Source organism: Monodelphis domestica, chromosome 8 (assembly GCF_027887165.1).
Source record: "Monodelphis domestica isolate mMonDom1 chromosome 8, mMonDom1.pri, whole genome shotgun sequence".
Taxonomy (NCBI): Eukaryota; Metazoa; Chordata; class Mammalia; order Didelphimorphia; family Didelphidae; genus Monodelphis; species Monodelphis domestica.
The window spans coordinates 167892449-167919155 of NC_077234.1; the positions used below are offsets into that span (position 1 = coordinate 167892449).

The 26707-nt window shown below is 37.0% G+C and overlaps 1 protein-coding gene across 2 annotated transcripts in view; it reads left to right on the forward strand.

Moving 5' to 3' along the window:
* Positions 1-26707, forward strand: part of ITGBL1 (integrin subunit beta like 1) — a 410067-nt gene that overhangs the window by 343253 nt on the left and 40107 nt on the right. For both annotated transcript variants that reach the window (XM_003341810.4, XM_007501332.3), the window contains exon 8: positions 25915-26031. In XM_003341810.4, the coding sequence (XP_003341858.2) occupies positions 25915-26031 (117 nt within the window). The remainder of the gene's footprint in view (positions 1-25914; positions 26032-26707) is intronic.

A 26707-nucleotide genomic window follows, 5' to 3' on the forward strand; every position in this document is an offset into this window, starting at 1 on the left:
TTCATCCTATAATTCAGTTGTACTGTTTTGTCCTATAATAGAAAATGTGCATTCACAGAGGGACTATCTCTTGTTTTCATTGAAATAATGGAATTTTGTTTATAATTACTTGAAAGATACTGTTGACAACATCAAACAGCCATTTCTTACAGAGTAAATTTTAGTATCTTTAAACTTGGAAGTAATTATGGTGATTATGTGAAATCTCTTTCTTTTAATGGAACCTTTATTATTTTATTATTTCTGTTCACTTTGGAAGCATATGAAAATTTGCAAATAGGACTCATTAAGAACTGCTTATAATTATATATTTTATATTTATAATTCACTGGGCTTTTTTCTATGTATTTTTAAAGAGCTATTGAGAACTCCCAATCAATTACTTAATCCAAGAAGTAAATGTGAAGATTTACTTGTACCCCATACTCTGTTTTAGTTCTCCAAGGTGATTAAAAGACTTTTTCAGAAATTCACTGTAATTCAGGCATTCTCTCCAGGATAGAAACAGTTTATTCATCCATTTTTTGTCCATATTCTTCCATAGACAACCTTTCACTCCCAAGGTTTCATCTAACATTATAGAGGCCACTGTCTGGGACATTCACTTTCTACAGATACCAGTGGAGCTATCTATCATGTTCACTTGTTGTTGTTGTTTTTTAATTATATTTTTCTAGTTTTAACCATTGCGTCCCAAAAGTCTTAGTGCCATTTTAAGCTTTAATCAGTTTTAATTTTTCATAGTTTAAAATTGCTCCAAGAATTCTTAGGGTCCCATGTATTTCCCTTATGCTACTCTTTGACAATAGGTTGTTAATTCACTATGCTGCAGTTGAACTGCACCCATGAGGAATGTCTGTATTACCATGTTTAGTCATCCATCCACTCCCACTCTGGTGTTTCCCTTTGTACTAGAGGTGAGCAAGTTCAGAAGGTTGATGTTAGAGCTTAGAGCACCAGCCCAGTAGCAGACCGAGTCTTCTGGATGAGAAGCAGGCTAGCTAAACAAGATGTTTCTCTCCAGGAACTGGGTCACTATTCATTACTTTTTTGGCCATGGTGCCTCCAAACCACCAAACGATATAAGAGCAAAAACATGGCAACAGACATTGGAACCCTTTTCCATGGCAGCTCAATAATGATAATTATAACAGTAACAATAATGTAATAGATAACAGTTGCAGTCTGTAGCCCTTTAAGTTTTGTTAATAACTTTACACATACCTCATTACTCCGTCAAGTGGGTCCTATTTTCCTCATTTTACAGATAATGGAGAATAAGATAAGAACATGGAGGATGAGACTCAGTGATTCCGTGAGGGCACAAAGATAGTAAGTGACTGAGGCAAGATTCAGATTTGCATATTGTGACTTCAATTCCATAAATAGTTACAACCATATAGAAGCATCAAGGACATTGTCCTGGTATTCTCTGTCATTATAATTAATGCCTTCTACAGAAATCCATAAATGAAATTTAATTTGTATATTTGTCTTGTTTTGTTAGGTTTATTCCCTGCTTTTCTGAATCATTGTTTCTACACCCCATTTTCCTAATCTCACATCACTAAGATATCTTTTGTCATTCTCTCTCTCCTCCCTGATGCCTGTATCACATGAAGAGGTGATGTTTATTCTTTTTACTAAAGCAAACCTCCCTAAATGCCCAAGTTATCCTGTTTCTCTAGAAGATTGTCCCTCTATCATCCCCACTTAACTCCATATTTAGTCTCTCCCTGTCTATACCTCTATTACCTATATTTGAAAACACATGTATATTTGTATGTATGTATATATGGGCTATGTCCTTACTGCTTATATATACACATATAGATGCATTTATATCTCCCTCATCTTAAAAAAAATAAGTGATGTGATCTTCCAAAAGAAAAAAAGTAGGAGGGCAGCTGGGTGGCTCAGTGGATTGAGAGCCAGGCCTAGAGACAGGAGGTCCTGGATTAAAATCTGACCTCAGATACTTCTTTTTTTTTTAACCCTTACCTTCCATCTTGGAGTCAATACCATGTATTGGCTTCAAGGCAGAAGAGTGGTAAGGGCTAGGCAATGGGGGGTTAAGTGACTTGCCCAGGTTCACACAGCTGGGAAGTGTCTAAGGCCAGATTTGAACCTAGGACCTCCCGTCTCTAGGCCTGTCTCTCAAGCAGCTGAGCCACTCAGCTGCCCCTGCTCAGATACTTTCTAGCTGTGTGACCCTGGGCAAGTCATGTAACCCCCATTGCTTAGGCCTTACTGCTCTTTTGCCTTGGAACCAATGCATAGTATTAATTTTAGGACAGAAGGTAAAGGTTTAATTTTTTTTTTAAGGCACTTAATCTATCTTTCCTTTCTATCCATTATTATATCTCTTCTCCGGTTTGCTAACTAAGCTCCTTAAGAAGGACAGTTACAACTGATGACTTAACTTCTTTTCCTTCTCATTCTCTTCTTAAATCTATAGTTTTGCTTCTGGTCTCATCATTCAATTGAAACCTAGCTCTCTCCCAGGAGACCAGTAATGCCTAACTGCTGAATATAATGGTCTTTTTTTTTTTATCAAATCTCGTGATTTTTGTCCTTTCTACAGGCTTTGATATTGGTCAACCATACTTTTGTCCTTGATGCTCTTCCCTGATATCACTTTGATCATTTTCCTCCTCACTTTCTGATCCCCCCTTATCATTCTTCCATACTGGATCTCCATGAAAGTCAAGCCCACTTGGGTGGAGTGATGAAGGGAGCCCTGAAGACTCTAGTTCCCATTGATTCAGTTATCATCTATCACGATGATGATGATTCTAAGCTCTAGGTATATCTAGGTATATATCCAGGTATAACATTTCTCTTAACTTCTGGATATATAACTCTTACTCCCTATAAGATACTATATCTCTAAATGCAAATCTTGCAGGCAACTTAAACTCAAAATGGCAAAAAAAAAAAAAAACTAAACTCATTCATCTTTCTTGACCTTGTTTTCCCCTAACTTTCCTATTACTTTTCAGAGAAACTCCCCTGCCCAAGTCACCAAGGGTCACAAACTAGGCATCATCCTGAGCTCCCCATACTCTTCTACTGCTTTTCATATCCATTCAGTTGCCAAGTACTAGCATTTTTACTTTGGTAACATTTCTCATGTACTGCATTCCTTTGACACTGTGACCACTATGGTGTCTTTTATCACTTCAGATTTGGAATATTGCAATGGTCTGGTGATTGTTTACCCTGCCTCATGTGTTATCACACCAGTTCATTCTTGACTCAACTTTTTTAAATTGAGTTTCTTTAATTCATGTCTGATTATGTTACCAAAATAAACTCTAATGATCCAGTGCCTCCAGAATCAAATCCAAAATCCTCTGAATGATGTTCAAAACCCTTTATAATGTGAGTTACCCCTATCTTTCCAGTTGGTTACAGGAATTAAAATTAAAATAAATTTGAGGTACCTTCTCACATTAGCTTGGCCAATATTGTAGAAAATGAAAATGACAAATGTTGGAGGAGATTTGAGACACTAATGCACTGTTGGTAGACTTGTAAAATGATCTAATGATTGTGGAGAACAATTTGGAACTATGCCCAAAGGGCTATAAAATCATGCATACCCTTATACTACCCAAACCTATAGTAGTTCTATATCCTATAGAAATCAAAGGAAAAGGAAAAGTGCCTATTTGTACAAAAATATTCATAAAAACTGGTTTGTGATGGCAAAGAATTGAAAATTGAGGGGATGCCCATCAACTGGGAAATGGTTGAACAGCCTATGGTATGTGATTTTGACGAAATACTAGTTTGCTATAAAAAATGACTAACTAGGATGGCTTCAGGAAAATTTGGCAAGATATATGTGAACTGACACAAAGTGAAGTGGAGCAAAACAAGGAGAAAGTTGTACAGAATAACAGCAATATGGTATGATAATCAACTGTGAAAGCCTTAACTATTCTCAGCAATTCAATGACCCAAAAGAATTCTGAAGGATTATGATGAAAAAAATGCTATTCATATCCATTGAATTAGCTGATGAAATCTGAATGCAGATGAAAGCATACATTTTTACTCTATTTTTCTTGTTTTTTTTTAATGTCCTATATTTCCTTTTACAACATGGTTAATATTAATATATATTTTGCATCACTGCCCATGTAATTTTTTATCAAATTGCTTGCTGTCTCTTGGAGGGATAAGGAGAGGTAAAGAGGGAAAGAATTTGAAACTCAAAATTAAAGAAAAAAGAATGTTTGAAAAAAATTTATCTAATTGAGAAAAAAGCAGTCTTTCAGGATCCTTCCAGTTGTTGGCCTTCTCCTGTTGAAATTATTTGTATATATTTTGTTTAAATTAAAATTCCAGATTGTATTCCCTTTCTCCCTCTCCAATAGAATGTCATCTTCTTGAATTTAGGGCCTTTTTATTGTCTTTATATGCTTAGTGACTAGCATAGTGCCTTGATCATATTGAAAGATCTCTAATAATTTTTTGACTCAAACTATAAGTTTGATGTCACTTAGCTATAAATATCTTGAATATTGAATTTGTAACAAAAATTGAAAAGCTCTTTTCAGATCAAAAGGCTAAGATTAATCCAAAGAATATTTGGGATACTTATTTGCCAAAAAAAAATCTGTAAAATAAAGAGGAAGTTTAGAAGAATGTGTATCTGTGTATGTCCTTTTCAAACATTAGTTTTTTAAAAAAGCACAGTTCACTAATAAATAGTTTGGAAGGATGGGTACTGAAACACAAATGGTAAAGACATTCCATGACCTTCAGGAGCTGACATTTTTAATGGAGAAAGACAACACATAAAGGAGAGCGAGAAAGGACTAAGTAGGGGTACTGAACACAGAGAAAGGATAGGGAAGTGGTATGGTATAGTCTTTGGAGACATAAGCTGTAAACATCCACTTATGAAAGTCCAGGTCATCAGTGGAACAGAGATGGAGGCAATAATATTCCATGTAGAGAATTTATAGCATGAAATGTGCTATGAAGTGGACTCTTTTTTTTCAGATTTTTTTTATTTTATAGTATTTTATTTGATCATTTCCATGCATTATTCATTAAAGACAAAGATCATTTTCTTTTCCTCCCTCCCACCCCCCATAGCCAACTCATGATTCCACTGGGTATCACATGTGTTCTTGATTCGAACCCATTGCCATGTTGTTAATATTTGCATTAGAGTGTTTGTTTAGAGTCTCTCCTCCGTCATGTCCTCTCAACCGATGTATTCAGGTAGTTGCTTTTCCTCGGTGTTTCTACTCCCACAGTTTGTCCTCTGCTTATGGATAGTGTTTTTTCTCCTAGATCCCTGCAGATTGTTCAGGGACATTACACTGCCACTAATGGAGAAGTCCATTACCTTCTATTATACCACAGTGTGTTTGTCTCTGTGTACAATGTTCTCCTGGTTCTGCTCCTCCTGCTCTGCATCACTCCCTGAAGGTCGTTCCAGTCTCCATGGAACTCCTCCACTTTATTATTCCTTTTAGCACAATAGTATTCCATCACCAACATATACCACAATTTGTTCAGCCATTCCCCAATTGATGGGCATCCCTTCATTTTCCAATTTTTGGCCACCACAAAGAGCGCAGCTATGAATATTTTTGTACAAGTCTTTTTGTCCATTATCTCTTTGGGGTACAGACCCAGCAGTGCTATGGCTGGATCAAAGGGTAGACATTCTTTTATCACTCTTTGGGCATAGTTCCAAATTGCCCTCCAGAATGGTTGGATCAGTTCACAACTCCACCAGCAATGAATTAATGTCCCTACTTTGCCACATCCCCTCCAGCATTCATTACTTTCCTTTGCTGTTATGTTAGCCAATCTGCTAGGTGTGAGGTGATACCTCAGAGTTGTTTTGATTTGCATCTCTCTGATTATAAGAGATTTAGAATACTTCTTCATGTGCTTATTAATAGTTTTGATTTCTTTATCTGAAAACTGCCTATCCATGTCCCTTGGCCATTTATCAATTGGGGAATGGCCTGATTTTTTGTACAATTGATTTAGCTCTTTATAAATTTGAGTAATTAAACCTTTGTCAGAGGTTTTTATGAAGATTTTTTTCCCAATTTGTTGTTTTCCTTGTGATTTTAGTTACATTGGTTTTGTTTGTACAAAAGCCTTTTAATTTGATGTAGTCGATATTTATTTTACATTTTGTGATTCTTTCTATGTCTTGCTTGGTTTTAAAGTCTTTCCCCTCCCAAAGGTCTGACGTATACTATTCTGTGTTTACCCAATTTACTTATGGTTTCCTTCTTTATGTTTAAGTCCTTCACCCATTTTTAATTTATCTTGGTGTAGGGTGTCAGGTGTTGATCAATTCCTAATCTCTCCCACACTGTCTTCCAATTTTCCCAGCAGTCGTATTTATTAAATCAATAGTTCTATCACTTTCAATTTTATTAATTTCTCCCTTAATTTTTAGGATTTCTAGTTTGGTTTTCTGCTGGGGGTTTTTAATTTGGTCACTTGTGAGTTTTTTTATTTGCATTTCCAATTGATTGATCTCTGCTCTCCCTAGTTTGTTAATATATGCACTCAGGGATATGAATTTACCTCTGATTACCGCTTTGGCTGCATCCCAAAAGGTTTGAAAGGATGTCTCGCCATTGTCATTTTCCTCGATGAAATTATTAATTGTTTCTATGATTTCTTCTCTAACTAAACGGTTTTGGAGTATCATATTATTTAGTTTCCAGTTAGTTTTTGATTTGGTTTTCCATGTACCATTACTGATCGTTATTTTTATTGCCTTGTGGTCTGAAAAGGCTGCATTTATTATTTCTGCTTTTCTGCATTTGTGTGACATGTTTCTGTGACCTAATGTATGGTCAATCTTTGTGAATGTGCCATGTGGTGCTGAGAAGAAGGTATATTCCTTTTTATCCCTATTTATTTTTCTCCATATGTCTATTAATTCTAATTTTTCTAAGATTTCATTCACTTCTTTTACCTCTTTCTTATTTATTTTTTGATTTAATTTATCTAAATTTGATAGTGGTTGGTTCAAGTCTCCCACTAATATGGTTTTACTGTCTATTTCTTCCTTCAATTCTCCTAGTTTCTCCATTAGAAATTTGGGTGCTATATTATTTGGTGCATACATGTTGATTAGTGATATTTCCTCATTATCTAAACTCCCTTTTAATAAAATATAATTACCTTCCCTATCCCTTTTGATTAGGTCTATTTTTGCTTTGGCTTTATCAGATATCATAATTGCCACTCCTGCCTTCTTTCTGTCAGTTGAGGCCCAGAAGGTCTTACTCCATCCTTTAATTCTGACCTTGTGGGTATCTACCCGCCTCATGTGTGTTTCTTGGAGACAACATATGGTAGGGTTTTGGATTCTAATCCATTCTTGTATTCGTCTACGTTTTATGGGTGAGATCATCCCATTCACGTTCAATGTTATGACTGTCACTTGTGGACTCCCTGGCATTTTGATATCCTTCCCTAATTCTAACCTTTCTTCTTCAGCTCTACCTTTTAGTCCAGTGATTTACTTTAAATCAACCCCCCCTTGTATTTCCCTTTCTACCCCCCTCCCTTCTTATTCCCTCCCTTATTTTCCCCTGTAGTCTTTTTAAAATCCCCCCCCACCCTCTCCCTCCTTTGTACCGCTTCCCTCCCCACCAGTCTGTTTTTTGCCCTTCTACTCCCCTATAGGGCGCAAATCTATTCTCTTCCCCAATGGATTGGATTGTTCTTCCCTCTTTGGGTCAGTTTCAAAGTACGTAAGAGTTGAGTATTTCCTATCTCCAACCTCTTTACCCTTCCAGTGTATCGATGTTCTCCCCCTTCCCGCTATGAGCTACTTTGTGACATATAAATTACCCCCATTTGTTTCTTTTCCCATTTCTTTTAGTCATAACCTCTTTTCTTTTTTAGCTTTAGTCATGTATATATATATATATATATACATACATACACATGTATATGTATTTATGCGTGCATATATTTTATGCATGCATATATCTATAAACCTATTTATGTTTTGTCCTTTCATCCTATACAGTTTGTCACTGTTCCCTCTGAGTGTAGTTCTTCTAGCTGCTTAGGTGATAGCAACAGTTTTTAAGAGTTGCCAATGACCTCTTTTCTTATAGGGATACATATCATTTTAACTCATTGAGTCTCTTTAAAAAAACCTTTTTGTTGTTGTTTTTTTCCCTCTTTTTTAATTACCTTTTGATGATTCTCTTGAGTTCTGTGCTTGGACATCAAATTTTCTGTTTAGGTCTGGTCTTTTCTTTACGAATTCTTGGAATTCTTTTATTTTGTTGAATGACCATACTTTCCCCTGTAAGAATATAGTCAGTTTTGATGGGTATTTTATTCTTGGCTGTAGGCCTAGTTCCCTTGCTTTCCAGAATATCGTATTCCATGCCTTTCGGTCCTTCAGTGTGGATGCAGACAGATCCTGTGTTATCCTCACCATGTTTCCATGGTATCTGAATGGTTTCTTCTTGGCAGCTTGTAATACCTGTTCTTTCATCTGATTGTTTTTGAATTTGGCTATAACATTTCTTGGTGTTGTCCGTTGGGGATTAAATACAAGGGGTGATCTGTGGATTCTTTCAATCTCCACTTTCCCCTCTTGTTCTAGGATTTCGGGACAATTTTCCTGGATAATTTCCTCTTGTATTATGTCCAGGCTTTTTCTTTTGTCGTGGTCTTCTGGTAGTCCAATTATTCTTATATTGTCTCTTCTTGAATGATTTTCTAAATCGTCTGTTTTGTGAATGAGATGCTTCACATTTTCCTCAATTTTTTCATTCTTTTGGTTTTGTTTTATAGTGTCCTGCTGCCTTGTGAGGTCACTTGATTCTAGTTGTTTTACTCTGGTTCTTAAAGATTGGATTTCATCTTTGGCTTTTTGGTCGTCTTTTTCCTTCTGGTCTGAGTTTCTTTGAAGATTGTTTTTCATCCTCTTTATCTCGTCTTTCATCCTCTTTATCTCGTCTTTCATCTCCTTTGCCTCATTTTCCAGCTGGATGATTTTGGCTTTCAGGACACTATTTTCTTGTTTTAGTTCAAGTGCCTCTGTTTCCAGATGACTTATCTTATTTTTTAAGTTCTTTTCCCAATTGTCTTCAGCCTCTCTTAGTTGTGTTTTGAGTTCTTCCACAGCCTGTATCCAATTCGCTGGGATTTCTGGTTTATCGTTTGCTGATCTCTCCCCCTCTGTTCCATTTGGTGAGTAGTAGCTGTCTATTGTAGTTTCTTTCTTCTGTTTCTGTTGTTTGTTCAAATTCACCCCTTCTTTCCTCCCCATATTTGTCTGTGCTCTTGTTCCTCTCATTTTTTTGTTTTTTTGGGACTTCTATCAGTCTCCCCTCTTGGAGCTTTAACAGAGGATCTCTTGGTGTAATCTCTGAGGGAGGGTTGTTGGGGGTTTGAGCTTTCCTGTCCTCTGGAGGCTTTTGATTGGCTTAAAGTCTAGCAGTCAATGAGGATGGATGGGGAGCCTGGGCTTCCCTGTGTTTTGGAGACTTTTGATGGGATTGAGTTCAACTTAGTTGGGCTGCGTTTACTCTGAGTTTTAAACTTCCTGGATGGCTGGAGCATATATGGAGGATCTCTAAAGTTCTGGCCAGGCTGCCAGGTCTATGCTCCTTCTAGGCTGCCATCTTGACTTCGCCTCTAGGTTTCTGTTTTTTCAGAAGACCCTGCTCTCTAAGAGGGGAGGGGTCATGGCTTGCCTGGACTCTCAGGGCTCCCGATGGGATTAGGTTCAGGTGGTGTGGGCCGAAAGATCCAGGAGCCAAAAAAAGGAAGAAAAAAAAAAGCAACAACCTCCTCTTCCACAGTCTATGTTAAATGCCCGGAAACTGGCCCAGGTTACCTTCAAGGTAAGCTCTTTGGAGCAACCCCTTTGCCAGCCCTGAGTTTTCTGTCCTTTCAGTAGCTCTGAGGGCTCCTGATGGGATTGGGTTCAGCTGGTGCCCTAAAGCTGGGACCTCCCTTGAGACTCAGATGGAAGAACCCAGCCAGGGGGCTACAGTCTTCCCCCTTCTCTCTATGTTTCCTTGCTGTCTGTGTTGGGCGCCCCAAAGACTGGCTCAGGTTGCTTTCAAGGTGAGTCCTCAGAGCCCTGAGGTGCCCGCTGCTGCCGTGGGCTCAGCACTCTGGGTTGGGGGGATGGGTCCTGGGACCTTCTTTCTGTCTACCCCTTAGATCCGAGTGATCTAGGGTTCTGGCTTTTGGGGTGGAGTACCTTTTGATCCAGGTCCAGGAGGAGGTTTCCCCAGGTCTATCCTGTTGTTCACCTTGAATTTCGGTGGCCTAGGAGCACTCTGTTTGTGATCAGTAAGGAAGGGTTTCCAAGGTCTGAAGTTTCGCTGCTTCTACTCCGCCATCTTGACCGGAAGCCGAAGTGAACTCTTTAAAAGGATTCCTAAATAGTGTGAAGAAGTTTGAGGGTAGAAAAATATGAAGCAAAGAAAGAATGGGATCAATGAGCCTTTGATGATTTGTAATAAGCAAGAGATTGTTCTCAAAGAGAATGAGGGGAAGCTGCTTGTCATACTCCAAAGAATGATACACAATATCTACAGATGCCACTTGGGAGTAGACAATTTACGAAAAAAAAAACAGTAGAGTACTTAATTAGCTCCATGTTAGCGTTGACAGTAGATCATCATATTTTCTTACTGGTACATATTACAGGCGATATGAATTATCAGTGATCACTACCAACTCCAAGTGACTCTTGTAAGGGTGAAGTGAGGATAGTTTCACTAGGTGGAACTTAGAAAGCATTTAGAAGAATTAAAACATCCTGGACATGAAATCAAGGGCAGTATAGGCACATAGGATATTTTTATACCTTATGAATATAGCTCACTTGATACATGCTAATTAAATATAAGGCTTTTAAATTTAAATGAAGTAACACATGTAAAGAACTTTGTAAAAGTTTAAGCACTATATAAATGCTAGCTTTGAGTAGTATGTGAACTGAAATTTAGCAAAAGTCCAGGCTGATTTTCAAAGAGGCAGAGGAATTAGAGACCAAATTGCTAACACTTGCTGAATAATGTAATAATACAGGGGAGTTCCTGGGGGAAAAATTACTTCTGCTTCATTGATAACACTTATACCTTTGACTGTGAACCACAAGAAAATGTGGCAAGTCTAAAAAATGGGAGTACCAGATCATATTCCTTGTGTCCCGAGGAACCTATATGGTGGTTGCGGAGCAATAGTTAGAACTGACATCTGATTGGTTTAAGATAGGGAAAGGAATCTGACAAGACTATATTTATTTAGCTTACATGCAGTCATCATGAAACATACCAGGCAGGATTAATCAAAAGCCAAAATGCCTAGAAAAATGTCAACAATCTCAGATAAACAGATGATATCACTCTGATGGCAGAAAATGAAGAAAAATTAAGGTCTCTTGAGGAGAATGTAAAGGCCATCTTGAAAGTTTTAGCATTAAAAAAAATACTACAATCATAGCAACAAAATATTTTTGAAATGAAGAGATGGCTGCTTTTTGGAAGGAAAACTATGACAAATCCAGGCAGCATTCTAAAAAGCAGAGACATCACCATGCCAATAAAGGTCCATGTATTTAAAGTTATGGTTTTCTTAGTAGTAATGTATGGATTTGAGAGCTAGATTAAAAGAAAAGTTAATGCCAAAGAATTAATGTTTTTGAGTTGTGGTGCTAGAGAACACTTTTGAGATCAAGACTTTGGACTGCAAGAAGATCAAGTCAGCAAATACTTAAAGAAATAGAACTTAATAAGTGAAAAGCAGATGAGAATTATTTTACCTGAGAATGAGGTTTAAACTTTCTGAACCAAAGCTTAAGGCAGATGAATGATGGGTTTTAAGCCAGTGTTGGAATTCTTCTGGGTCAGTAATACATTGACTAGAAATTTTAAAAATCTGAACAAGAGGGCTTTAATTTTAACAGTTGGGGTCAGGAGTGTGTGAGTATGTGTGTGTGTGTGTGTGTGTGTGTGTGTGTATATGTATGTATGCATGTGTGTATATATGAGATTCTTCTGGTAGATGCAATGAGATATCACCAGTATCAGTGCATTGGATTAAAGTCTGGCATACACAGAAATGTATGTTCCATAGATAATGGACCTAAAGTAATCATTTTTGGTTGTAATTTTGTTACTTTCTGTGGTTTACCAGTAGTACCTATTACTTCCATTGTACCAACAGCTCTACAATTCTTAGGAAAACTTTACAAAACTGATTTACTGGCTACAGTATCAACCAGAAGATCATAAATCTGATCTCCAATAGTTACAGACACATATGGCTATTTACTATTAGGTGGTTAAAATGTTTCCAACACTGGTGCAAGCATAGTAATATCAGTACAAAGCTCAGTCATTTCCTGTCCATCCAAATTTATATCTGTTTGAATTGCATGATATTTCTCGGATTTCACATCTTTAACACCATCATCAGCTTTTTCACTACTCTCATTGGTATTTATAATCTCTACCTTGGTATCATTGTTCTCATTTACAATCACATTATCTTTATCCAATTTACATTCTTCACTATTTTCCATTATTTCACAATCATTATAATTTTCCACTAATTTTACATTAAATCTTTCTTTTCCCTCACAATTATTAACACTAATTACCTTTGCTTCAGTCATATTATTTATAACTTCATTAACCTTATCTCCATTTTCCTTTGATTGTTCAAATACAGAGGAACTCTGGGTACACCTTCATAATGAACACGCCCCTTTGTTCTGATCACCCTTATACCCATTCACTACTTGACTGTATTTGGGTCTTGCTCCTTATTTAACCCACTCTTGCATAGTGTTCAAATCAGGTGCTTGAGCTCCCTGACAGCAAGCATTTTGGCAAGTGTTCACATTATTTCTCTTTTGATAATTATTGTTCCAAATATTATTATTGCGATTATTATAATTATTCTGTCTATTCACTATTCCTATTTAATTGTCTGGAAAATTGCCCTCTGAACCCATATTTCCTAACTAGTGAGGTCCATCCCACGGCCTCTCTGAGGATCCAAGGTCTCTCTGTCCAGATGTGATGACCTGGTAGGAATAAGGAGATGAGAAACCCTGGGCATTCAACCCACACATGCAGGCATCACACACAGTGTTCTGCCATAATACCATGGTTTGTTTATTATACAGGTTTTTTGAAACATGCTTCTTTGACATACCATCTATGTATGTGACATTCTACATTTTGATTGGAAATTATCAAATCACCAAATAACACTTTTGGGATGTTACTACAACAAAGAATTCTGTGATCACTTACAAGGTTTCTACAACACTCTGTGATAGATATGATTAATGTGAATAAAGCCATTTGTAGGTTATTACCCCTTGACCTATTGAGAGAATCATTGTGCTTTTGATTTCACTATCAATTATAATTCCTTGGAAGATGAACAAGAAAACATCTTCCTATCTGGGTGTGAGGACTTAAAGCAGACCAGTTTTGGTGTTTTCATCAATTTACAAGTTCTGTTTTTCTTGTTACTTTGTTTTAACTTGTGTTACTAGCAATGATGCTCGGCTTCTGTTCATCAACAAATTCATTGGAGTGTAATAACTGTAAGGAAATATTTATTATAGTGCTCAAGCTTTTGGCCAGTGTTTATTGTAAGGCCTTATACTGTGTCTTGTGCTTGAGAAAGGAGGGCTTATGTGCAATAATCTTTGGGCTTTGATTCTGTAATTGTAGTCTTTTGGAGGTACTAATCTAGGGGGATTAAAGTGGGGTATATATTTATTGATCCTATAAGTATTTGTTCTCATGATTTCTACTATATTGGGGAGAGAATAATAATTATAACAAGTCCATTAGTAGGTGAAATTGAGGAGAGAAGTCATAGAGGGTGATCAGTGGGGCCCTCAAGTTATGGGGGCTGCTTTGCATACCCCATTTCCTTAGACTGTGACATTGTCAGCCAGTCAGGGTATGATGGCCCCCAGCACCTAACAAAATGTCCAATACGATTACACAAGACTGCGGATCAGAAGATTCTGGGTTCAGTTCCTAGCTGGCTTGTCATAACTGTAATAGTTACAGAATTGTTGAGGATTGAAGAGGTACAGGGGATAAGACAAGTTTTGTAACAGGGAATGGAGGAGTTGAAGGGATAGAGGGAATATGGATGCTGGTGAGGTAAAAGGAGAGAGATACTCCCTGCTAAGAGACTGTCTTAGAAAAATGGGGTTCCTGAGAAATGGGCCAACTATGATAACCTGAGGGGATGTCTTCTCTGTTGATTTATGTTGAAGATAGCCTGGGGAAGGTAAATACAGATCCTCCTGAGGGACAAGTCTCCCCTAAAACCAAGGTCGCACAGCAGGGGTCTGATGAGGATCATTTATGATTGATTAGCTGTCCTTAGATTTTGCTCCCTCTATGTCCCCCTGAAATGATAATTCTTCTCTTATCTACCTGCAGGTTATTTAACTCAAGATGAATTTAATAACAAGTTTGGATTGGGAGGGTATCAGGGTTGAGGGAAATAAGGATTGCCCTATACTTTTCCCCAGATCAGGATTGAGTCTCTCTCAGTTTTTGAGTGAGGCTAGGCCTCACAGGCTGGTGAAGGGTTTCTTTTATTCCTGTCTATGCTAACCGATGCTAGCTTTCTTAAGTTCAAAGACCTTAGCAGAAGATAGCAAGAGGAAGAAAAGGATCTGAATTTCAGAGTTGGTTGGGCCTGCCTCTTTGGGCTAATGCTCTAAAGACCAGTGTTAAGTTCAAACCGCTCCCCTTAAATCCTTTTGTTTGATGACACAATCACAGGAATCCAGGTATAGCACACAATAGGTAAAAATCCAGGAATAGAGGTACTTTTATCCTGAGACAGGGACAGAGCACCCCTTCCAGTCCAAGGGCCAGGAAAGAGAGACTTCGAGAGCAACTGTCACTCTCCAAGTCCACCTCCACCCTCCAACTGTCATTTTTGTCAATATCTTCACTCCAACATTCCAATTGCTGTCTGCTCCACCTGAGTGTCAGAAATCCAGAGGCTGATTCAGTTTTTCTTTCCATAATATGCATGTGTATTTGTATGTATTTACATCTACCAAGATTTGCTGATCTCCAGCAATGGCAAATATAGTTGGTTATTTAAGTATCTTTCTTTCAGAGCAATGGATGAGTATGAAGCTAGTTCTGCTTTTTTCTTTGGCTCTCCCTTTTTCTTTGATCAGGCAGAAGAAGCAACTCAGGCTAATTTGTATACTCCCCAATAGTTGCTAGCAACATCAATTCAATAAACTTTAATAAAAACCTACTGAATATTAGATACTGGGAAGACTTATTTGTGGGAGGCATGAAGGCAAATGTAAAGAGAGTACTTCTTTATAAATCTCCCCCAAAATTCACAAGTAAGTATAAAAGAATAAAGGATACAGCATCCATAAATTGTGATTCTGAAGAAGTAAATGAAGCAGAAGCATCATCAACTGATTTAGAGAGAAAAGACAATCAAGGCTGGATTCTATAAGTGAGTGATAGAGTGTTTACCCCCACTGCCAGAGGGAGACTTTGAGTGTCTAGGTGTCTAGGAAGGAGGTAAAGGTGACTACTGGATATAAAACAAAACACATTTTAAGAAGCACTGAGCCTCGAACATAAAAGTCAGTGCATATTGGAATACTTCCACTGTCTGAAAACTGGCACCATCCCTTGGAGGAAGAGATAAAATGCAGTGAGAAGCAGAAACAGGAGAGGCAGGGAAGTGATGGAGCATCTGGGACACAGATGCAGGGAGATATGACTTATGAAATCTGCCATAAAGGGGGACTGTTCTCATGTGGTGAAGGATCTATGAGATGAAAAAGAGTAATGGCACATGGAACCTGCCCAATGTGAAAGAGCAAACCAGGAATCCTTTCCTTATGCTATGAATATCAGCACAGTAGTACTGTAAATTATGAGGCTTTTACAAGTCTTTGATGGGATAGAAACTCCTTATCCATCCTGAGTGAAAGAAATAATAATTTTCTTGTTCATGCCTTTCTATGAGCTCAAAAGTGAATCTTTTCTCCATGTTGGAGGGCTCATCAGAGTTAATTCATTTAGTAAGAATTTCTTACTATTAGCAAGTCTTAGTGTTAAGCACCAAGTTAAGCACCAAGCACCAAGAAAACAAAGCATCTTAACAGTGAATAGGTTCTGTTCCACTGAGGGTTGGGGAAAGGTGTTAATAAATAAATACAATTTTTTTTTGCAAAGTAAATGCAAGTCATTTTGAGGAGTGGGAGAGCACTAACAACCGAAGAGCTTAGAAAAGGCCATGGATATCAACGGTGCTAAAGGCATGGGAAGGAGATTGAATATTGCATAACATGATTAGCAAGCAGAGGAGTTTGGCTGGTGTGAAGAGTATGCAGTGGAGAATATAGAAATATAGATTGATGCCATGTTAAACAGAGCATTTGTATATTTTTAGAGGTGAACGGGAGCCTTTTGAAGTCTCTTGAGCAGTGGATTTATGGGCTAAAACACATTCTTTTTTTTACTTTTAACTATTTTATTTTTTAAATTATTTTATTTAATTTTTTTTGGGGGGGTTACAATATTCACTTTATTTCCCTCCCTCCCCTCCACCCACCTTTCTCACAGCCGATGCATAATTTCATTGGGTATTACTTGTGTCCTTAATCAGAACCTATTTCCATGTTGTTGTTTGCACTAGGATGTTCATTTAGTCTACATCCACAGCCATATCCCTTCAACCCATGTATTCAAACAGTTGTTTATCTTCAGTGTTTTTACTCCCACAGTGTTTCCTCTGAATGTGGATAGTTGTTTTGCCTGTAGGTTCCTCCAAGTTGTTCAGGATCACTGCATTGCCACTAATGGAGAAGTCCATTAAATTCGATTGTACCACAGTGTATCAGTCTCTGTGTACAATGTTTTCCTGATTCTGCTCCTCTCACTCTGCATCAATTCCTGGGGGTTGTTCCAGTCCACATGAAATTCCTCCACTTTATTATTCCATTGAGCACATTAGTATTCCATCACCAACATATACCACAATTTGTTCAGCCATTCCCCAATTAAAAGGCATCCCCTCATTTTCCAATTTTTTTTTGCCACCACAAAGAGTGCAGCTAAGAATATTCTTGTACATGTCCTTTTCCTTATTATCTCTTTGGGGTACAAACCCAGCAGTGCTATGGCTGGATCAAAGGGCAGACAGTCTTTTATTGCCCTTTGGGCATAGTTCCAAATTGCCCTCCAGAATGGTTGGATCAATTCACAACTCCACCAGCAATGCATTAATGTCCCAACTTTGCCACATACCCTCCAGCATTCATTACTTTCCTTTGCTGTCATGTTAGCCAATCTGCTAGGTGTGAGGTGATACCTCAGAATTGTTTTGATTTGCATTTCTCTGATTACTAGAGATTTAGAGCACTTTTTCAAGTGCTTATTAATACTTTTGATTTCTTTAACTGAAAATTGTCTATTCATGTCCCTTGCCCATTTATCAATTGAAGAATGACTTGAATTTTTTGTACAATTGCCTGAGTTCTTTATAAATTTGAGTAATTAGATCTTTGTCAGACGTTTTGTAATGAAGATTATTTCCTAATTTATTGCTTCCCTTCTAATTTTGGATGCATTAGTTTTGTTTGTGCAAAACCTTTTTAATTTGATGTAATCAATTGTTGATTTTACATTTTGTGATTTTTTTCCTAGCTCTTGCTTGGTTTTAAAGTTTTTCTTTTCCCAAAGATCTGACAAGTATACTATTCTGTGTTCACCTAATCTGCTTATGGTTTCCTTCTTAATATTCAAGTCATTCATCCATTCTGAGTTTATCTTGGTGTAGGGTGTGAGATGTTGACCCAAACCTAATCTCTCCCATACTGTCTTCCAATTTTCCCAGCAGTTTTTATCAAATAGTGGGTTTTGGTCCCCAAAACTAGGATGTTTGGGCTTATCATAGACTATCTTGCTGAGGTCATTTACCCCTAGTCTATTCCACTGATCCTCCTTTCTATCTCTTAGCCAGTACCAAATTGTTTTGATGACCACTGCTTTATAGTATAGTCTGAGATATGGCACTGCAAGGCCTCCTTCCTTTGCATTTTTTTTCATGATTTCCTTGGATATATTTGATCTTTTGTTCTCCCAAATGGAATTTGTTATGGCTTTTTGAATTCAGTAAAAAAAAATGTTTTTTTGGTAGTTCAATAGGTATGGCATTAAATAAGTAAATTAATTTGGGCAGGATTGTCATTTTTATTATGTTAGCTCGTCCTATCCACGAGCAATCAATGTTTTTCCAATTGTTTAGATCTAGTTTTAATTGTGTGGAGAGTGTTTTGTAGTTGTGTTCATATATTTCCTGTGTTTGTCTCGGCAGATAGATTCCTAAGTATTTTATATTGTCTAGGGTGATTTTAAATGGAATTTCTCTTTCTAATTCTTGCTGCTGAAATGGGTTGTAGATATATACAAATGCTGATGACTTATGTGGGTTTATTTTGTATCCTGCGACTTTGTTGTTGATTATTTCGACTAGCTTTTTGGTTGATTCTCTAGGATTCTTTAAGTAGACCCTCATATAATCCACAAAGATTGACAGGTTGGTCTCCTCATTGCCAATTGTAATACCTTCAATTTCTTTTTCTTCTCTAATTGCCACTGCTAATGTTTCTATTACAATGTTAAATAACAGACATGATAATGGGCATCCTTGTTTCTCTCCTGATCTTATTGGGAAGGCTTCTAGTTTATCCCCATTGCAGATCATGTTTGCTGATGGTTTTAGATATATACTGTTTATTATTTTAGGAAAGTTCCTTCTCTTTCTATACTTTCTAGTGTTTTTAATAGGAATGGGTGTTGTATTTTATCAAAGGCTTTTTCTGCATCTATTGAGACAATCGTGATTTTTGTCAGTTTGCTTGTTAATATGGTCAATTATGTAGATAGTTTTCCTAATATTGAACTAGCCTTGCATTCCTGGTATGAATCTAACCTGGTCATAGTAAATTACCCTCATGACAACTTGCTGGAGTCTTTTTGTTAGTATCCTATTTAAGATTTTTGCATCTATGTTCATTAGGGAAGATTGGTCTATAGTTTTCTTTTTGTGTTTTTGACCTGCCTGGTTTTGGGATCAGTACCATATTTTTGTCATAAATTGAATTTGGTAGAACTCATTTTTTGCTTATTCGGTCAAATAGTTTGTATAATATTGGGGTTTGTTGTTCTTTGAATGTTTGATAGAATTCATTTATGAATCCATCTGGACCCGGGGATTTTTTCTTAGGGAGTTCTTTGATGGCTTGTTCAATTTCTTTTTCTGATATGGGGATGTTTAGGTAATCTATTTCTTCCTCTGTTAGTCTAGGCAATTTATATTTTTGTAAGTATTCATCCATAACACCTAGATTGCCATATTTGTTGCCATATAATTGGGCATAATAGTTTTTAATGATTGCCTTAATTTCCTCTTCATTGGAGGTAAGGTTTCCCTTTTCATCTTGGATACTGTCAATTTGATTTTCTTCTTTCCTTTTTAAACTTAGATTAACCAGTATTTTCTCCATCTTATTTGTTTTTTCAAAGTACCAGCTTCTAGTTTTATTTAATAAATCAATAGTTCTTTGACTTTCAATTTTATTAATTTCTCCATTGATTGTTAGGATCTCTAACTTAGTCTTCACCTGAGGATTTTTAATTTGTTCACTTTCTAGTTTTTTAATTTGCATGTCCAATTCATTGACCTCTGCTCTCCCTTATTTGTTAATATATGAATTCAAGGATATAAATTTCCCCTGAGTACTGCTTTGTCTGCATCCCATAGGTTTTGAAAGGATGTCTCATCATTATCATTTTCTTTAATGAAATTATTAATTGTTTCTATGATTTGTTCTTTCACTAACCAATTTTGGAGAATTGTATTGTTTAATTTCCAATTAATTTTTTATTTACCTCTCCATGTACGCTTATTAATTATTATTTTCATTGCATTGTGATCTGAGAAGGTTGCTTTTATTATCTCTGCTCTTTTGCACATGTTTGCAATGATTTTATGCCCTAATACATGGTCAATCTTTGTGAATGTACAATGTGCTGCTGAAAAGGTGTATTTCTTTTTGTCCCTATTTATTTTTCTCCACATATCTACTAACTAATTTTTCTAAGATTTCATTCACTTCTCTTACCTCTTTCCCATTTATTTTTTGGTTTGATTAAACTAGTTCACAAAGAAGAAGGTTCAGGTCTTCCACTAGTATAGTTTTTCTATCTATTTCATCCTTGAGCTCCACTAGTTTCTTCTTTAGAAATTTCAATGCTATGGCATTTGGTGCATACATGTTGAGTACTGATATTTCCTCATTGTCTATACTGCTTTTTATCAGGATATAATTGCCTTCCCTATCTCTTTTAACTAGATTTATTTTTACTTTGTCTTTGTCAGATATCATGATTGTGACTCCTGCCTTCTTTTTATCAAGTGATGCCCAATAGATTTGGCTCCATCCTCTTACTTTCACCCTATGTGTATCTAACTTCCTCATGTGTGTTTCTTGCAGACAGCATATGGTAGGGTTTTGGATTCAAATCCACTCTGCTATTCGCTTGCATTTTATGGGTGAGTTCATTCCATTCACATTCAGAGTTATGATTACCAACTGTGTATTTCCCAGCATTTTGATTTCTACTCCTGGTCCTGCCATTTCATCTTTCACTATTTCCTTCTACACCAATGTTTGTTTTTAATCAGTCCCCCTCGTTCCCTCTCTTATTTTACTTCCCTTTCTACCCCCCTCTTTTCTTATTCCTTCCTTATTTTCTTTGCAGTCTTTTTAAAACTACCCTCCCCACCTTTTCACTCCCTTGTACTGCTTACCTCCCCACCAGTCCATTTGTTACCCTTCAATTCCCCTATAGGGCGCAAATTTATTCTCTGCCTAAATGGATTGTTTTCCCCTCTTTGGGTCAATTTCAAAACATGTAAGAGTTGAGTATTTCCTGTCTCCAATCTCTTTACCCTTCCAGTATATTGATGTTCTCCCCTCTCCCGCTATGAGCTTCTTTGTGACATATAAATTTACCCTCTTTTGTTTCTTTTCCCATTTCTTTTAATATTAACCTCTTTTTTTTAGCTCTAGTTGTGTGTGTATATACACATTTATATGTATTTATGTATACATATATCTATATACCTATTTTTGTCTTGTTATTTCATCCTATACCTTATGTCATTGTTCCCTCTAAGTGTAATTCTTCTAGCTGCCCAGGTGATAACAACAGTTTTTCAGAGTTACCAATGACCTTTTTTCTCATAGAGATAGATATAATTTTAACTTATTGAGTTTCTTAAAAAAAGTTTTTTTTTGTTTTGGTTTATTTTGTTTTTCTTTTTTCCCTCTTTGTAAATTACCTTTTGATGATTCTCTTGAGTTCTGTGCTTGGACATCAGATTTTCTGTTTGGGTCTGCTCTTTTCTTTACAAAATCTTGGAATTCTTCTATTTTGTTGAATGACCATACTTTCCCCTTTAAGAATATAGTCAGTTTTTATGGGTAGTTGATTCTTGGTTGTAGACCTAGTTCCCTTGCTTTCCAGAATATCATATCCCATGCCTTTCAGTCCTTCAGTGTAGATGCAGCCAGATCCTGTGTTACCCTCCCTGTGGTTCCATGGTATCTGAATGACTTTTTCTTGGCAGCTTCTAATATTTTTTCTTTGGTCTGATAGTTCTTGAATTTGGCTATAACATTCCTGGGTGTTTTCAGTTGGGGATTAAGTACAGGAGGTGATCTGTGGATTTTTTCAATCTCCACTTTTCCCTCTTGTTCTAGAATATCAGGGCAGTTTTCTTGAATAATTTCCTGTAGTATTATGTCCAGGCTTTTTCTTTTGTCATAGTATTCTGGTAGACCAATGATTCTTGAACTGTCTCTCCTCGAATGATTTTCTAAATCTTCTGTTTTGGGAACGAGATGTTTCATATTTTCCTCAATTTTTTCATTCTTTTGGTTTTGTTTTATAGTGTCCTGCTGCCTTGTGAGGTAGCTTAATTCTAGTTGTTTTATTCTGGTTCTTAAAGAGTGGATTTCATCTCTGGTTTTTTGGTCATTCTTGTCCTTCTGGTCTGATTTCCTTTGGAGGTCATCTTTCATCCTATTTGCCTCATCTTTCATCTCCTTTGCCTCATTTTCAAGCTGGTTTATTTTGGCTTTGAAGACACTATTTTCTGTTTCCAGATGACTTATCTTAGTTTCAAGTTCTTTTCCCAATTGTCTTCAGCCTCTGTTAATTGTGTTTTGAATTGCATTTTGAGTTCTTCCAAACCTTTTATCCAATTCACTGGGATTTCATATTTTTCCTTTGCTTATCCCCCCCCCCCCGTGTTTCATTCACTCTTTCCTTGTTACCTGTACCTGTAAGCTGTCTATTGTAATTTCTTTCTTCTTTTCCTGATGTTTGCTCATATTTACCCTCTTCTTTGCTCCCTGTATTTGTTTGTGCTCTTGTTCCTGTCATTTTTTTGGTTTTGGGGGTTCCTTTCAGTCTCCCCTCTTGGAGCTTTGACAGAAGGTATCTCCCTGCAGTCTGTGGTGGAGGGGTGTTGCAGTTAGAGCTTCCCTGTCTTCTATTGGCTTTAGATTGGATTAAATTAAAGTCCTGAAATCTGTGAGTGAGGGTTGTTGGAGTTTGGGCTACCCTGACCTCTGAATACTTTTGATGGGATTAAGTTCAGCTGGGTTGGGCTGGTTGTGCCCTGAGGCCAAAACCTCCTGGAAGTCTAGAGAAATATGGAGGATCTTCATAAGTGTGCAGGCTGCCCACTCTGTGCTCCCTCTCCAGCTTTTTCCCTGCCACCTGTGTTCAATGCTCTGAGCCTGGCACAGCCTTGCCCGTGAGATACACCCTCTAGACCAGTGCCTTTGCCTGCCCAGAGGTTCCCACTGCCGCTGGAGGCTTAGAGCTCTAGGTGGGGGTGGGAGGGTTCCTAGGATCTTTCTTCTGCCTTCCCCTTAAACCCAAGTGCTCTTGGATTTGGGGGGGGTGTACCTTTTATATTGAGTACAGCAGGAGGGTTCCTTAGCTCTTTTTTGTTGTTAGGTTTGATTTTCAGTCTCCTAGGAGCAGTCAGTTTGTGATTGGTAAGGAAGGGTTTTCAGAGGTCTGAACTTTTGCTGCTTCTAAGCTGCCATCTTTACTCTGCCCTTTAACCCCATTCTTAAGCGATATAAAATTGCTACCTGTGTCAGAATGAATTGGAGAGAAGAGACTTGAGAAAGAATATCAGCACTGTGAATTGATCCAACAATTTTTGGGAGCAATTTGGAGTATGTTTAAAGAGTTATAAAAATGTGTCTACCATTTGATCCAATAATACCATTATTAGGTTTGTTTCCTAAGGTGATCAGGGAAAAAAGAATAACCTTTATGTTCTAAAATATTTGTAGTACTTCTCTTGTAATGGCAAAAGATTGGAAATTGAGGGGATGTTCATCAATTGGGAATGGCTAAACAGTTTGTGGCATATGATTATGATGGAACAATACTGTGCCATCTTTCTCATATTTTATGGATTTTGAAGAGTGAAGAGAGCAAAACTAGAAGAACATTATATACAGGAAAAGAAATATTGTTTAAAGAATAACTTGTATGTATCCACCTCCATAAAAATTAATAAATGGAAACAAGCAAGACCTACTTTTATATTTGTGAAATGATGCCTTTTCTCATGGAGGGTTTGGAGGAAGGGAGGAAGATACCTGTGGGAGCTATTATTATCCCTAATTTTAAAGATGAACAATGTGAGGGTAAGAGGCGATAAGTGACGTATTCAGGGTGAGAGAGCTGATCTCTGTGTGTCTGTGTGCATACCCACATTTGTTAAGTTTTCGTTCTGTCAGGCACTGTGTTAAGTGCCATGCAAATATAAGCTTATTTGATTCTCATAGCAATGCATATGATTATTCATATTTTATAACTGAGGAAACTGAGGCAATCAGAGGTTAAGTGACTTACAAAGGGTTACAGAGCTTGTGAGCATATGAAGCTAGTCTGAACTCAGACTTCCTTACTCCAGGATCTGTATTCTGTTGAACTACTGAGTAGTCTCTAATTTGTGCTGAATTCCACCATTCCATCTCTCTCCCTGTTTGCATTGCCAGACTGCCATGGCTATGTATTAGGTATGTAACCTGGCTGAAGACAATATCCATGACTTATTTACATCACTAAGTTATATTTTACATATGGATAATAATTTAATATATATTAATAATTTCATTTCACATACATATTTGTCAAACAAAATTAGTGTTTTATTATAATATTCTTTTCAAATCTATTTGTTTGTCAGTTAACCCATTTAATTAACTTTGTCATTGCTTCAACTCTGATTATCGGATCGTAAGATAGCTTTATTTTTTATTGTTAAGGTACAGTTATTTAAAATGATGTTTAATTTCTCTCAACATCCTACTGAACTGAGGGCCTTTCATAAGGTTTCATGAACATGAGGAGATTGTGTAAAAGAGGAGAATGGAGAGGGACTCTCCTCTCTTACTAATGGACAAAACATGGTAGAAATAATCATGAAGGAGCCCAGGATAATTTTGGTGGACTTCCTGCAATTGTGGTTGTTGATCTAATAACAGACTATGAGAGCTCTTCAAACCACAGTTGTTTTAGGGAACTCAGTGCCACTTTCTCGGATTCCTTTAAATTTAACGAGCACTTATTATGCACCCACTATTTGAAAGACACTGTGCTAGCTGCCACATAGACACAAATAGTATATAGAACTATATGAATAGTATTTAGAATGAAATAATCCCTCTTCTCAAGGAGGTAGCATTTCATTTTTGTTGTTCAGTCATTTTCAGCTCTGTCTGACTTCATAACTCCATTTGGGGTTTTCTTAGCAGAGATACTAGAGTGGCTTGCATTTCTTTCTACAGCTTATTTTATGAGTGAGAAAACTGAGGCAAACAATTTAAGTGACTTGCCCAGAGTCCACAAAGCTAGTAAGTATCCAAAGCCAATTTAAACTCAGAAAGATGAGTCTTTCCAACTTTAGCCTTGGCTCTCTATCTAATTTTACAGGTGAGGAAACTGAGGCAAACAGGGTTAAATGACTTGCCCAGAGTCACCTAGCTAAAAAGCATCTGAAGCCAAATTTAAATTCAGGAAGCTAATCTTCTTATTCATGCCTTTTGCTCTGTCCACTGTGCCACCTAGCTGCTCTAATTTATATCAATAATAAATTACAACCTCTTCTTTTTAGAGCTTAATTGTTAAGAACATGTTATGAGACATGCTATTTTTTTTTTGCTCTAACTAGTAGGTCTTTGAACTGTAGAAGTAATCACAGAAGAGATATTAATTTGAAAATGTTATTTACCATAATGAATTTTAAGGTGGCAGGCTGACTCACAAATCAAATTCTGGGCTCATCAGGATATCCTTTAGTGTTGCACTGCTCAATAAAAATCCATCAACTCCTTTGAAATTTATTGCCAGATGTGAAATGTCACACTATTGAGTTGAAACTATGACCTTACTTGCTCTATTTAATTAAGTCTGTGACAAGAGATGTCTGACTCAACTGAATTATCTTGGTAAGTGAATGTTCAATGAAAAGAGATAATGGTAGATGTCTCTCTGGGGTGAGTAGTCCATCAGAAATATCATACAACTTCTGTCTCTGTTCTCTTTAGAGCTTATGCTTGAACTTTATCTTTAGCGAGGACACAGACAGAATAGATACTGAAGTATTGGTAGAAATAGAATTGATCCAGGTTGCTTTGTTTGGATTTTCCCCTTCCTTTTCTCAACACCCTCAAGTTGTTATGATGCTGTGAAGCTAATTATGCCTTATTTTTCCTTCATTTTGTCTCCCCAGGGAAATGTGAGTGTGGCCAATGTACCTGCTACCCTCCAGGAGATAGCAGAGTTTATGGCAAGACTTGTGAATGTGATGATCGGAAGTGTGAAAACCTAGATGGGACTGTCTGTGGAGGTGTGTATTATCTAGCCCCCAAAGGCAAATGGTTATTTTGTCTTTTGTGTATTACTTGGAATGGCTGGGTGGTACCATGGAAAGAGCACCAGGACCAGAACGACCCTGGGCCATTTTTTTTTGGCTGAAATTTCCTCACCTGCAAATGCAGATAATAACAACACTCTCTACCTCCCAGGGAGGTTGTGAGGATAAAAATTGTAAAGTATTTAGGACAGTCCCTGGTACAGAGTAAGCTCTATATAAATGTTAGCTAAGTTATTACTTGGTTGATGGCATTATTATCATCCCGTATCTTTGCCCTGTAACTGGCATCATGAAAACGAGCTTGAATCTTCATTTAAACTGGAAGGCATTACTTTATACAAAAAAGTTTGAGCTCTAAACACCAATATACTATAATAGGTTTTTAAGGGATGTTATTTTAAAACATTCCTGTTTCAAGAAAAAGGAAAAAAAATCTATTGCTCCTTGAAATAGATGGAGCTAGATGGTGAAGTAGAATGTTTTTTAAAAATTTTATTTAGAATATTTCTCCATGCTTACATGATTCATAATTCCCCCTCCTTTCATCCCCTCTCCCAGAGCTGACAAGCAATTTCACTGAATTATACATGTATGATTGTTCAAAACCTATTTCCATGTTATTCATATTTGCAATAGTGATTCTTTAACA